Here is a 14,254-nt window from a genome sequence, read left to right as displayed (position 1 = left end):
CGAAGTTGGGCTGCAACAGGAAGTGACCAAGGTTTGTCCTGAAAGTCTCCGCTTGTCACGAGGTATGATTTTAAACAAACTCACCAACGGGTTCGCAAGTAGAAATTGGAAAGTGATACACGAACAGAATTGTTAAAATATCATCCCTCCCACATGAGACTCTACTCGTTTCTCTCAGAATCTGTTTTACATCTTACTTACATTTTAAAACAACGGGCCACAATATTTCAAAATGGATCAGGCTTGAAATCTGTTGTTGGAATTTACAGGTATCAGAAGGTTTGCAGAAAGATGGAGGCCGATGAGCAGTTTCAGCGGGAGATGTTTATTTCCATATTTGGTTCACAGAACAACACGAGGACGAATCAAAGTGCATATGGGTGAACAGTTCTCATCATCCCACTGTCTACGGAACAGGCCTGAGGTGTCAAATGTTCAATTGTCCACATCAAGGACACATCGCCGCCAGCATGATTATTTTTAGCATCAACAAGATATTGTTCACATCACTTACAATCCGTACACATTCTGCTTCTACATTATTCAGAACAATTCATAGATTAGAAAGATTTATTTATCCTGAGTGAGGAAACTCATTTGCCATCAAGCCAAATGATACAGACTTTATATCAGTTTAATCTGCCTCCCTGACCGTCAGGATCATGGTGTATGATGTACCTGTTCTTTCAGGTGTCGGGATCCGGACCAGTTGATGATGAAACTAGAATCGTTACTCGGTGACAGAAGATTGAAAATCATTCCACGTGCTTCATCTGGAACCTGTTTTGTCACTGATGAATCACCAAACATCAGTTTTGTTGCAGGTTGTAAATAAAGTATGAAAAAATTCACGTTGACCTTATCATTTAATCCTGGTTAAACGATGAACCGAACAAGTTTTTTTTTACAATTTAACATTTGAGGCTTTTTTTCTATGGAAAAAAATGGTTTTATAGAATATTGTATCTGTACATTGGCACAAGTACGACTCTGATGTTCTGACTGAAGTGTCCGAGCTGTGTTTACCTATTGGAGCGACCAGGTGAGTCTGTGTTTTCTCTGCAGGGTCGGGAGAATAGGCGACTCCAGCTGAACACTGATGAACATGTAGACTGCTGGTCGACGCTGCAGCACCGTCTGACTCGTCCACGTGGAGAAATTAGAAAAAACAAGTTTGTCCTTCCATCCACACCATCACTAACGTGTTGTCCAAAGAGGAGCAGCTTCTGAGAAAACGGTTTATTCATCAGACGATCTCGCCAACAGAAGGTAGCCTCTTTGAAAATCCCTCAGAACAGGACAGTTCTGAAGTGGGATGGATGTCGGCCGGTCCTCCACCCGTCTGTCTTTGATGCGTCAGTATAAACAACGACCCACCTCAGGAAACATCCAGGAACCTGCAGCACGAGCACAGAACTGAAGTGAAGGTTGTGAGATGAGATGACTCACGGATCCTCAGACTGGACGTCAGGGTGAGTTCAGGGTAAGACTCGTCTTCAGGCCCCGGTACTGACTGTTGGGTTCAGCTCATGGTTATTTATATCAGACACTTAAAATAACCAACGTGAAGCTTCGGATGTTGTTGCAGATCTTTGTGTTGAAGAAACTTATTTTGAGGAACAAGTGAAACAACAAATGATCCGAATAGTTTCAGTTACTAACTTTATAATCAAACTGCTCCAAAACATCTCATCACAGAATCAGTAAACGTGTCTGATGGTTTTCATTAATTATTCTGTGTAATCAGTGAACATGTAAACAAACCTCAGCTGATGAAAAGCTCCTGAACATGCATCGGTGAACCTGGTGAAGGATGGAAGAAAGGGGGCGGAGCCAGGAATGTGAACGTTGAGTCACTTCCTGTTTATTTACAATCAGTTTTTACTCAAACTTTAAATTTTAATAATTATTTTGAGTGGTTCTTTTCTGTTTCAGTTGTTTGATCATATTATTTTCATTTTACTTTGTAGAATCACTTCTACAAAGTGACCTGCAGGGGTCAGCGTTTCTTCTTGTATCACATCAGAAACTTAGTTCATGTTTCTGACGATGTCGCTTGTTATGAACGACTCATCTTTTCCACATGGAGGAGCTCGGAAATGAAAACCAGAGTTAGTGAGACGTCGATCATCAGGTCGACCCGGACAACGACAGCAGATCCAAGAAGTTTCATCTTGTTCATCATGTTCTTCTTTAGAGAAGAAGGTTGGTTCAAATGTCCTGATAACTGAAAATAAAATGTATAAAATCCTCACGTTCCACTTTCACCACTTATTGAACATCAGAAAGATTACTGTCGGTGAACCGTCTGTTGCCAAGATGAGAACAACATGATGAACTGACGAGGTCCCAGAAGATTGGAATCTGTATGAAACAGATACGTTGTCTCATGATTAATGAATCTTTATTCTATTAATGACGTTTCTTTGAGTTTTTACAGTAGAATCAATAAACTAAATGAATCTGAATCAAGATGTTAAATCACCATCGTGTCGAACCTCAGGCTGCAGTACCGTGTTGATCCCGAGGGGGCGGCAGCAGCAGCTCCGGGTCCTGCGGGTCTGTCGGTAGAAGAAGACTCGGTGTCGGTGCTGTTGGTCTGTAGCTTCAGGCACGTTCTGATCGTCGCGCTGCAAAATTGATTGAAGGATTTTGCAGCGGAGCCTCGTGACGCTCCGGTCGAACCGACGCCGCTTCACATCAGCTGGTCATGTACCGCGGTCGGCCCCCGCCGAGGGGAGGCTACCCGCCGCCGTTCGAAAGCCGAGGACCGCGGCCTCCGAGGCCTTACCCGGGGCCGGACTATCGAGACGACCGGAACCGGCCCAGACCTCCGTACCACCACGAGCACGGTCACTCCGACTCCTACCGCCGCTCCCCGCCGCGCAGGAGGTATCCTTCCCCCGGGTCCGGCGGCCCGCGGGGCGGCGAGTACTGGAGCGGGGCCCCGCAGAGAGAGGTGAGTCCTCCGGGCCGCGGAGCTGCGGAGGGTTCATGATGGATCATAGAGTCGAGACATGGAGATGGAGGAGGATGATGATGATGTTGATGATGATGATGATAGAACCGTCCTCTCGACCCGGAGGTTCGATGTTAGAATGTTCCTGTTCACCTCGTTTCTTTGTGTCCAACTTGACGGTATAAAGAAAACCGCGGTTTATTTAATAATCGTAACCAAAAGTAAAGATAAAGTTAGTTTACCGGTGTGACCGATGAATCAAATAATTCAGAGTTAGTTCCGGTCTTGTGTATTAATATCCTTATGAATCCTGGTCAATGATGTCGCTTCCTGATGTATCTCGTGTTGTTGTGTTTGTCTTGTTTATTGACCGTTTCGACACTTTCATGTACTACAGACCCTCGATCTTATAATGAAAAAAGCCTGGAAATCTCAGTTTTGACAATATGGCCCTAAGTTTAAAAGTTCAGATTTGGATCTGGAGTTCGTTGACATTTGTCTCAATGAGACAAAGGATCTGAGTTTGTTCAGAGGATCAACTTCCTGCAGGTCAGGTGAGGTCACGTGGTCATGACCTCACCTGACCTGGTCACTCACCTGAGGTCTGATGTGGAGGAGCCGTTCGTTCACTAATGTTCCTTATTATTTATACATCTGTTGTTTTGTCGTGATTTTTGTTGCAGACGTCCGCGTCGCCACGCGGGACGATTCCCCTCGACCACAACCTGGTCATCACCGTCGGCAATGAGTTGACATCAGCGCCTGGCGCCGCCCCCTCAAGCCATCACGACAGGTAAACGTGATGAACAGAAACAAAGAGACACGCCCCTTGGCCACAGGTTGACACAAACAAACGCCCTGAACATGAATAAATATGAGAACAGGTCGACGAACACGACACATCGAACTGATGTTGATGACATTGCGTGTGAAAACAGTTTGATAATGAAAGAATCTTTATGTTTGTCTGTGTGGTGAGAAAACGTCTTATGACTCTTCCTCTGCAGAGACTTTCCTGCTCGACCCGAGAACGAGCGGAGCCGGGGACGAAGTCCGGACCGGGCTCGGGCCAAGAGCCGGGGACGGAGCAAGAGTCGACCCCGCAGCCAGAGCCGGAGTCCGGACCGGGGCCGGGACAAGAGCCGGGGCCGGAGCAAGAGTCGGCCCCAGAACCAGAGCCGAAGTCCGGAACAGACTCGGGCCAAGAGCCGGGGCCGGAGCAAGAGTCGACCCCGCAGCCAGAGCCGGAGTCCGGATGGGGGCCGGGCCAAGAGCCGGTGCCGGAGCAAGAGTCGGCCCGTCAGCAGGTCCAGGTCCAGATCCAGAGGGAGGAGCTTCAGTAAAGCAGCTCGCAGTAAGAGTCGCCAGCGCAGCCACAGCAGCAGCTCGAGCTGCAGCAGCCGCAGAGGAGACCACCAATACAAGAAAGGATTCAAAGAGCTGGAGACGGCTCGACGCAGGAAGGAGCTGGAGGACATGTTGAGTCTGCCCACGAAATCCATCCTGAAGAAACGCCACGACTCAGGGGACTCACCCTCGCTCCAGGTAGGAACCACCACAGGGCGATATGGCTCATAAATAATATCGCAATATATTTCTGTTATATCGCGATACACGATTTATATCGCGATATTTTGTAAATCTCCTCTAAAGAACGTCACAGATGCAGTTTAAACCAATGATGATTCTAGTTGTCTTTATGAAAACATTCTTTAATCTTAATCAAATTCATTCATGGTTTAGGTAGGATAGGGACAATTTTAAAATTGTCCAGAATAAAGTCTTACGCTGACGGCTTTACAATTTGTAGTCGCTGTAAAGTCATTAATAACATTTTACGTTCAACAAGCTGCGATACATGGAATATATTCCAAAGTCCGCCCACTCCTACATTCACACACTCATTCACACAACTGAGGTTTGGTGCCAATAAAAAATAAATCCTTCTTCCAACAAAAGATCTGAAAGGTCAAGTGAGTTCAGTGACCTCTTGCTCAGGGTTTCTTCACTTCCTGGTTGTTTCCAAGGAGACAGTGAAAAACAAGCTGATGTCAATCGTCTGATCGTTGCTGGTTTCTGTTTCAGACTGTCGATTCCCCTCGAGGCCACGACAGCTCCAACATGTCTCACATGGCCAACCAGCTGCTGCAGGCGGTCCGAGGCCTGGAGCCTCACATGGTGGCATCGGTGCTGTCGGAGCTCCGGTCCGACCCGCAGATGGCTCAGCGCGCCGGCCTGGATGCAGAGATCAAAGAGATCCTGAACCTGCTGGGGGCCGCGGGGCCCGGGGCCAAGACGCCAGCGAGGACTGCGGACGACATTGACGACGAGGAGAAGTTCCTGTACGGAGACTCCGAGGAGCCCAAACCTCCGCCGGCATCTGAGCCAGTCCGACCACACGGACTGGACCTGTACGGCGACGTGACGGATGAGACACTGTACGGAGACTACCCCCCAACAAAGGCCCCCGTGGGTCAGACCTACAGCCTCCCCCCGGGGGGCGAAGGGGACGCCAAGTACACGAGCCTGCCGTCGGTCAAACCCGACCAGAACATCACAGTCCAGGTGTCTAACCCCGCCCACCCCTCGGGTGCGGAGGCGCTGGAAGAGTATGAGAAGCTCCAGGACCTGCTGAAGACCATCGGGTTGGACCTGGGCGTCGTCGAGATGACCAAGATGGCCGCCAGGACCAAGGAGCGTCTCCATGGAAGCAATCCTCCGAAGACGCCCACTCGCCGCAGACGATACTCGTCTGGCAGCTCAGATGCCGGCCAAGGTCGTCAAAGGCGGAGCCATAGCTCCAGCAGCAGCAGCAGCAGCCGGAGCTGCGGTAGCTGGAGCAGTGAGGACAGAACCCGCAGGAACCCGGGTCAGAACCGGACCCTCAGAGACACCAATGAGACCAAGGTGGAGATGATCGCCACCGTGCCGCCGCCGCTGCATAACGAGCCGCTGCCACAGATCCAAGACCCCCAGAGCCTTGTTCCGCACCCCGGGGTGCCCATCCCCACCTACCCCCCGCCACAGGTCCATGGCATGATGCCCCCCAACTTCCCCCCCCCCGGTTACGGCCAGTATGGGAACTACCTGCCCTACATGCACCAGCAGTGGCCGCCCATGTACCCGCCCCCCAGCATGTCCCTGCCCCCCCAGACTGCCCCGGACGAATTCGGTGTGAAGCTGCCACCTCCGGACGCAGAGAAGATCAACGACCGGAGAGTGTCTGAGGAGCAGAACAACGAGAGCCAGAAACAGAAGGTGGGCATCAGGTTAAAGGTTAAAGGTCACCATATTAACCCAGCAGCTGGAACAGGAAGTGATTGGTTCTGTGGTTGTGTTCAGGTTCTGGAGGAGCGGGAGAATCTCAAGCAGGAGCGAGACGTGAGGATGAAGAAGAAGGAGTTTCTGATGAAGGAGCTGGAGCGACTGAGGAAGCAACAAGGTGAGAGGTCGCGCTCTGACGACTTTGCGCTCTGACGACTTTGCGCTCTGACGACTTTGCGCTCTGACGACTTTGCGCTCTGATGACTTCGCACTCTGATGATGCCATACTGTGTGTGTGTGTGTGTGTGTGTGTGTGTGTGTGTGTGTGTGTGTGTGTGTGTGTGTGTGTGTGTGTGTGTGTGTGTGTGTGTGTGTGTGTGTGTGTGTGTGTGTGTGTGTGTGTGTGTGTGTGTGTGTGTGTGTGTGTGTGTGTGTGTGTGTGTGTGTGTGTGTGTTCCAGGCGAGCTCCTGAGGAAGAAGCGTCGGGAGAAGGAAGGTCACAAAGATCCTCTGCTCCAGGAGATCAGCCGCTTGCAGGAGGACGTGATGACTCAGATCTCGAACCTCCGGCGGGAACACGAGGCGGCCGAGAGGAAACGCAACGAGATCGACAAGGTGGCGCTGATCCTCGGCGTCAGCTCAGCTGACCGGCCGCGACGCGCCGCCAGGACCGCAGAGGAGCCGCGGCCCGAGAAAAAGAAATTGGAGACGAGTCCCGAGGGACGACGGACGTCAAAGGTACAAACACCGGAGGAGGAGGTAACACAGGAAACACGTGAACGTGGTTGTCACCACACGATGTGTCGCTGATCAGAGAAATGTAATCCTGAGTTCAGGCCTCAGACAAAACAAGCAAGTTGAAGACACATGGTGCCTTTAGAAAAATATTAATAAATCCATATTTTCTGACATTTTATAAACCAAACCAGTAAACGATGATTCATACGAGAGAACAGAGACTCACTGGACTGTTGTTGACATTCACTCTCATGTCAAAAGACACAACGACTGATGTCAATAACAGTGATTGAGTTCATATTCACGTATCGTACAATAAGACGATAATGTAATTATCATGGTGTGTGTGTGTGTGTGTGTGTGTGTGTGTGTGTGTGTGTGTGTGTGTGTGTGTGTGTGTGTGTGTGTGTGTGTGTGTGTGTGTGTGTGTGTGTGTGTGTGTGTGTGTGTGTGTGTGTGTGTGTGTGTGTGTGTGTGTGTGTGTGTGTGTGTGTGTGTGTGTTAGAGCTTCAACTAACGATTATTTCCATTGTCCATTATTTTCTCAATTAGTTGTTTGGTTCATAAAATGGTGAAAATGTTGATCGTGTTTCCAAAACCCCAACATGATGTTTTGTTTTGTCCACATAACAAAGATCTTCAGTCACAGAGGAGCAGAGAAACAGAACATATTCATATTTAAGAAGCTGAAATCATTAATAGAAACTATCTCTACTAATAGAGACTTTTTTTTGTCATAAAAACTACTTGAAGCGATTAATCGATTATTTGTTGCAGCTCTATAAGTCACATTATCAGGCTTTAGGTTGACACTCTGACGTTGACGTCATGTGACTTGTCACTCGACTGACACTCGATAAGTAACTTTGAACCGTTTTAACTGTTGAATGATGTGATCGGTTTGTTGTGAGACACAAAATGACGGTTTCTTCGCTTTGCGAATCAAAAACTAGCGAATCGTTAAACGTTACGTTGTCGTCGGTTTCGTACGCAACAGATTTTCTCAAAAAACAAGTCGGAGTCGGGACGTCGCTGCAGGTAAGAAACTTTCTTTCTGGTTTCACTGATGAACTCGTAGCTTCTGTTTCTGTGTGAGTGAATCTGCCCGAGTGTCTCGTGTTGACTCTCCTCCATCTTTGTTTTCTAGCAGACGTTGGCGGCGCCATCACTGTCGAGAGCTTCTCCTGACGAGCCGCCGGCCGGCGCCCATCCTGAGGCCCCGCCCCCGGAGCCGTTTGAATATTACGACGCTGGAAACCACTGGTGCAAAAACTGTAACGTCACCTCGGGTTCCATGTTTGATTTTTTCACGCACCTGCACAGCAAGACGCATCGAAAGGTTTGTTACACTGATCACCTGTCAGCTGATCGTCTGATCGCCTGTCAGCTGATCGTCAGCAGTTTCATTGAACATGGACACGATTGATCCCTTTGTGTTTCCGTCCTCAGACTTTGGACCCGTACGAGCGGCCCTGGGCCTCCGCTCCCGCCAAGATCGTCAAGAACATTCCGCCGGATGAGAAACTGACCAAACCTGCCAAAGGTACTGGTCGTTGTCCTATCGCCATGGTAACGCTGTTGTGCGAGGCTGCTGAATGTTGTCAGTCATCCTCTGTCTCCAGGTGCAGCACCATGACTACTAACAGACGCGTCGCAGCCGAAGAGGCTCCGTCTCTTTCACCTCATCAGACTCCTCCTTCACTCTTCATGAATTATTTCCGTGTCACATCAGCGCTCTAACCCTCTTCCTGTCCTGACAGGTTCTGAACATGGACTCGTCCACGTCCAGGTAAACACGATTGACCCGTTGTTTATTAGCGCCTCTAGTTCAGTCTGTGGTTCTGTGTCTCGCTGCAGGTTCTGAGTTCCTGCTGCCTGTGAGAGGATTCTTCTGTCTGCTGTGTCGACAGTTTTACGGAGACGCCATCTGTGCCGAGGAGCACGTCACTGCACACGCTCACAATGAGAAGTACAAGGTACGACACGTTCGGCCTGCGACTGATGACGGTTCAGGTTCACGTAAGATGAGGACAACGGCTTCAGTTGGTTGTCATGTTCATCTTCACCACTAGATGTCACTACACACTCGTCTTTCTCATGTACTGAGCACCAACTTAGAGCCCCGGTGTGTAATTTTCTGGCGGCATCTGGTGGTAAAGTTGCAAACCGCAACCAACTGAGCGACTGACAGGGGACACTTTATGGTGTTGCACCGCTGATTCCATTTCCGTTTTCCGTCAGTGTCTGAAAATTCAACGTGAACGCAACGTATTCTGGACCGTTTAGTTCAACAACCGTATTCAACACGACGTAGAAACATGGAGACTCACACTGAGTCCACCTCATAGAACTGTATTTAACTCAAAAATGAACACAGAGTTATGGACGACATATTCAGTTTCTGTGAATCTATTTTTAATTTTTTTTTAATTTTTTGGGGGTTTTCCGCCTTTAATTTGACAGGACAGCTAGGTGAGAAAGGGGAGAGAGAGGGGGAAGACATGCAGGAAATCGTCACAGGTTGATTCGAACCTTGGACCTCTGCGTCGTGGTATAAACCTCGAAGTATATGTGTGCCTGCTCTATCCACTTAGCCACCCCGGCCACGTGAATCGATTTTAAATATTACACACTGGAGCTTTAAATACTCATCACTGTTGCTATGGTTACGCCTGGGCGGAGTTTGCCACCCTCTGAATCAGAGACGTGTGAAAAGGATGACGCAGACGACGCCCACGTTCTCTTCTCTGATTGGTTCTCATCAGACAGGAACACTTCCTGTCAGTAAAAGGTTCCACCTCGTCATCCTCACCATCACTGTTCCTCCTCTAGAGCAGTTTCAGTTATTAAGCAACCATCTGCAGAAGAGACAATCTACTTGGTCCTGAACGGTCATGTGACGTGTGTTTTCAGTTGTGTTACCCTGCCTTCCATTACACCTCGCAACTCGGAAGTCGGGTTCAACATTCGAGTGTAATCTCGGAACTCAGAATTACGACCTCCGAGACAGAAAAACATCTACACCCAGACATCCTGGGTCCGAGTTATAATGGATGCCGCATTAGTGTGGGATGAGTTTATTACTGATCGCTCTTGTGGACGCATCTCGATTTGGTTTTAGAACAAAGCCTGAGTTTCAGGATCCAGACATAACTGAAGATGTTTGTTGTAGATACATTTTTTTCACCGTCTCTTGTTCTTCTGTCTTGATTCACCAGAAACAAATGTATGAGAACCCGCTGTACGAGCAGAGGAGGAACCTGGACCGGCAGGCGGGACTCGCACTGGACACCAGCGGCAAGAAACGCAAACACGAGGACGATGAGAAAGGCGTCAAAGACAAGGAGGAAAAGCCCAAACACAAGAAGGAGAAGAAGGAGAAGAAGAAAGAAGGTGATGATGCTTCTCAGGAAGAGAAACCCAAAGTGAAAAAGGAGGAGGAGGAGGAGAAGCCCAAACGCAGCAAGACAGGAGAGGATTGTAAAATCACAAAGAGCCTGGAGGAGGAGCGGCCATCTTACAGCAAGAAAGACGAGGGGGACAATTATAAGTTCAGCAAAAAAGATGATAAACACCGCTACAGCAAAGAGGAGGAGGAGAGGGGTGAGCGGTATAAACACAGAGAGGAGCATCGGTACCGGTACCGCCGGGACGATGACGACCGGTACGCTGACCGACCCAAATACGGCCCGAGAGATACTGAGGACAAGTACAAGTTCAATAAATATTCAGATTCCAGATCCAAATATGACCGAGAGCGAGACGGAGGAAAACCCAAGGCTGAGAAGGAGAATTATAAAAAGCCTGAGCTGGGAAAACCAGCAGGGAAACCTGAGCTCACCAAACCTGAACCGCCGCCGAAGCCCTATGACCCGCCCAAGATCTACTGTGGGCCCAGTCCGGCAATGAGGGCCAAGCTCCGCAAACAAAGCCTGGAAGCCGGCAAGCCGGCACCCATGGCCCCGGCCACGACATTTGGGAAATTCATGTGGAAGAAGAAGGAGAACACGCTGACGAAGGTGGCTGAGAAAATCGCCGCCGAGTTCATCAAGGACGATGAAGCGTCTGCGAGTCAGCAGCCAGCGTCCGTCGAGGATTCTTTTGCAAAGTCGATGGCTGTTGCGAAGGAAATTGCAGAGAAGCTGGGGGGGAACCAGCAAATGGATCCTCCCTGGGCGTCCAATGGCGCCAACCGTGGAAGGATCCGGCCTAACCTCCCGGCGCCTGCTGCCATCCTGAGGAAGACAACCACGATGGGTAAACCTGCGCCTCTGAACACCTTCCTGTCCATCAGGCCTCCGACTAAAGACTTTGACTCTGACGGTCTCACCAAGGCTCTTACTCCTCAGAACGCACTGCTGGAAGGTTCAACTGCACATAGACCACAAGCATCTGAGGCTAAACCTCCACTGCCAGTGTCTAGACCTGCACCACATGAGGTTAGACCTACGCCACCTGGGGTCAAACCGGAGCCCCCTGAGGTTACACCTCCGCCACCTGGGGTTAGACCTGCGCCACCTGGGGTTAGACCTGCGCCACCTGGGGTTAAACTTGCGCCACCTGGGGTTGAACCTGCGCCACCAGTTTCTGCACCTGTCTCATCACCGTCTGAGGCGAAGCCGGCAGTGAAACCTCTGTCCTCTGGGGTTGCTCCTCCTCCATCCAGGGCCAAACCTGCACAACCCACGATGGTGAAGATCGTGTCTGACGTCGCGGCCCCTGGCGTCCCAGAGAGTGAGCAGACTCGTACCGTGTTCGTCAAGCCTCCACCTTTCATGAACATGAGCGACAGAGTTCAGAAGTCTGAGAAACTTAAGAGTAATCTGGCCACGGCCAAAGCCCAGGAATTATTGGGCATCTTCTACAGCGGGATCAACCAATCGGGTTCTTCGTCCATCACCAAACCAGACTCCAGAGCTGACAAGAGTACCACCAATAAAAGTCCAGCCCTTCAAAAACCAAAACAACTACCTCCAGTCCAAACCCAAACCCAGTCCCAACCTCCAACTGATGTCCAAACTGCTCCAGAACCAGACCCCAGAGCTGATGAGAGTACCACCAATAGAAGTCCACTTCCAGCCCCACAAGAACCAAAACCACCACCTCAGCCTCCAGCCCAAACCCAAACCCAGTCCAAACCTCCAACCCAGGTCCAAACAGCTCCAGAACCAGACCCCAGAGCTGACGAGAATACCACCAATAGAAGTCCACTTCCAGCCCCACAAGAACCACCACCTCAGCCTCCAGCCCAAACCCAGTCTCATCCTCCAACCAATGTCCAAACAGCTCCACAACCAGACTTGACCAGTTCCCCACCAAGTCCACAATCCCAGCCAACATCAGACATTCAGATTGCTTCAGTTTGGTCCTTAAACTGTGAACCAGCTCCAACATTTTCACTTACGACTCAACCAGAACCGCTTCCATCAGCTCAGTGTTTCCCCCAAAACATCCCCCCGCAAACTGAAACGGCTGAGCCAGAACCAATTTCTGAAGATCTGTCTCATCCAGGCACCTATTCTGATAAAACTCCAGAACCTGAAATCAAACCAAGCCACAAAATCAGAGGCAAGAAAACCCCCCCTGCCCCCCGCCCCGCCCGGCAAACTCGATCCCAAACCAGATACCAGACCAGGCGGCAGCAGCGTCTGTCTGAGCCAGAACCTGAGCCGGCTTCAGGGGACTCTGAATCAGCAGCTTTAGACCTGAAGGGGCTGGACACATCGGACCCTGGTTCTGGGTCCCTGTCAGAGGAGGGGGCACCCAGCGAAGGAGACCCCCAGGTGATGGAGCTCACCCCTGAGACCCTGGGCCTCCCCTCCGACATGACCTCCCTGGACTTTGAGTACGATTTTAACTTTGAGTAGAGTCGACTGGACCCTGGCGGAGGTTCAGAGGATCATGACCCACTGGACAGTTACGACTCTGAGACCACCGACCGCCACGAGGTCCAGATCACAAACTGAGTGAAGAATCAGCTGCTGCTCTTAGTTCATCTCTTCAGAATCGATCAACACTTGATTGATGATAATATGATTAATTATATCACATTTTATATTCAAGCTCAGAAAAACAACTAAATGTATCATCACAGAATCTGATATTTTTCATAAGTTGTTCTGTGAAATCAGTTAAAAATGTTGAAATGTTAAAAAGAACCAGATTAAACATTCCTGGTTCCGCCCCCTTTGTTCCATCCTTCACCAGGTTCACTGTGAATCTGTACAGGAAGTGAATCTGACTGTCTCCGACAGTTGACAGATGATGATGAAAACATAATAATCTGAGTTTTGTTACTTTACGACAAAAACTGATTCTGTTGTTCAGGTTAATTTGACTCGTCTGACAAACAATAGTCAATCTATGATTTGTCGACACAAACACTCGGAGCAGCAGCTGCTGCTTCACTTTTTTCATGGTGGAGCTTTGTGGCCAAAACTGTGTGGACACCTGCTGCCTGTCAGCTTTGGGCGTGTCCAGGCTGAGGTCGTAGGTCATCGGTCTGGACCTGATGATGTCATGACACGATGCTCAATCCATTAAACTACGTTTATTTTCAGACGTTCCTCTGATCTTTGCTCCTTTGTTGTTGATTACTAGTGATTTAATACTGACATTGTTGTTGAGTGGGTCCATAAACATATGGACCCTGAAGCCCGAGGGTTCTGGTTCTGAGAGCGTTCTGGTTCTGAACAACCTGCTGTCCACATACTTTTGGTCATGTGGTGTCGATCTGCAGACGTCAGCTGTTCTTCACTTGTCTGACTCTTGAGAAGAGTTTTATGAATGTGGGACTGTTCCTTTAAAGAAGCCAGCGCTGTCACGTCTCCTCGGTAAATGTCCTCTAGCTCCTCCCCCTGTTGTACGCTCACGGAGCCGGTGGCGTGGACCAATGAGAGCGGCCGCAGCGGTGACATGTTCTCAGTGTGTTAGAATAGAAACTGTCGAACCTGTTGTTTTATTAAAAGTTAGTGAAACAGGCAGAAGCTTTGTGTGGTGATTTTTATTATCATGTGACTTATGATCAATATTTAGTGAGGAAACGTTCAGATAATCAGTTCCTCGTGTTCTAATCAAACGTATTGATTGTCACAGTCTCGTGTTAGAATCAAATCATCTTTATTGAATCAAATGAAGCTGTAATATTCAGTAGTCAATGTATTTATTGTGTGAGACATTGTGTATAAATATCTATTGATCTGCATCATTTCTGTCTTCACTCTGAACTCTTTTGTCCCAGTCAGGATCCTGTAGAACGATGTCGCTGGTTTCATCTGGTCTGATTGGTCAGTA

The 14,254-nt window shown here is 49.2% G+C and overlaps 1 protein-coding gene and 1 long non-coding RNA gene across 3 annotated transcripts; one reads left to right on the top strand and one right to left on the bottom strand.

Moving 5' to 3' along the window:
* Positions 1 to 1,840: 1,840 nt before the first annotated feature.
* On the bottom strand, positions 1,841 to 2,623 carry LOC118284159. The gene is made up of 2 exons (XR_004784760.1): positions 2,486 to 2,623; positions 1,841 to 2,364 (listed from the first exon to the last, which is right to left on the bottom strand). It is a non-coding gene; the product is annotated as an uncharacterized LOC118284159 (long non-coding RNA).
* An 81-nt stretch (positions 2,624 to 2,704) lies between these two features.
* Positions 2,705 to 13,947, top strand: znf318 (zinc finger protein 318). Of its 2 annotated transcripts, none has more exons than XM_035606818.2 (10): positions 2,705 to 2,959; positions 3,643 to 3,752; positions 3,967 to 4,504; positions 5,045 to 6,217; positions 6,302 to 6,401; positions 6,684 to 6,961; positions 8,112 to 8,300; positions 8,411 to 8,504; positions 8,819 to 8,937; positions 10,180 to 13,947. In XM_035606818.2, the coding sequence occupies exons 1-10, from the start codon at positions 2,711 to 2,713 to the stop codon at positions 12,826 to 12,828; spliced, it is 5,499 nt and encodes a 1,832-aa protein (XP_035462711.2). In that variant the 5' UTR covers positions 2,705 to 2,710; the 3' UTR covers positions 12,829 to 13,947. The 2 variants fall into 2 exon arrangements, with proteins under 2 accessions (XP_035462711.2, XP_035462710.2); XM_035606817.2 differs by having other exon boundaries at positions 8,109 to 8,300.
* The last annotated feature ends 307 nt before the right edge of the window (positions 13,948 to 14,254 follow it).

The sequence above is a fragment of the Scophthalmus maximus genome, chromosome 10 (assembly GCF_022379125.1).
Source record: "Scophthalmus maximus strain ysfricsl-2021 chromosome 10, ASM2237912v1, whole genome shotgun sequence".
NCBI classification, from domain to species: Eukaryota; Metazoa; Chordata; class Actinopteri; order Pleuronectiformes; family Scophthalmidae; genus Scophthalmus; species Scophthalmus maximus.
This window is presented reverse-complemented; position numbering and strand designations above follow the sequence as displayed.

Excerpts from the sequence above, each read along its gene's own strand:
- znf318 (XM_035606817.2), top strand. The coding sequence starts at position 2,711 with ATGTACCGCGGTCGGCCCCCGCCGAGGGGAGGCTACCCGCCGCCGTTC. Across the intron at positions 3,753-3,966 it reads CCCTCAAGCCATCACGACAG|AGACTTTCCTGCTCGACCCG; the intron begins GTAAACGTGATG and ends CTTCCTCTGCAG. Across the intron at positions 8,505-8,818 it reads ACTGACCAAACCTGCCAAAG|GTTCTGAGTTCCTGCTGCCT; the intron begins GTACTGGTCGTT and ends GTCTCGCTGCAG.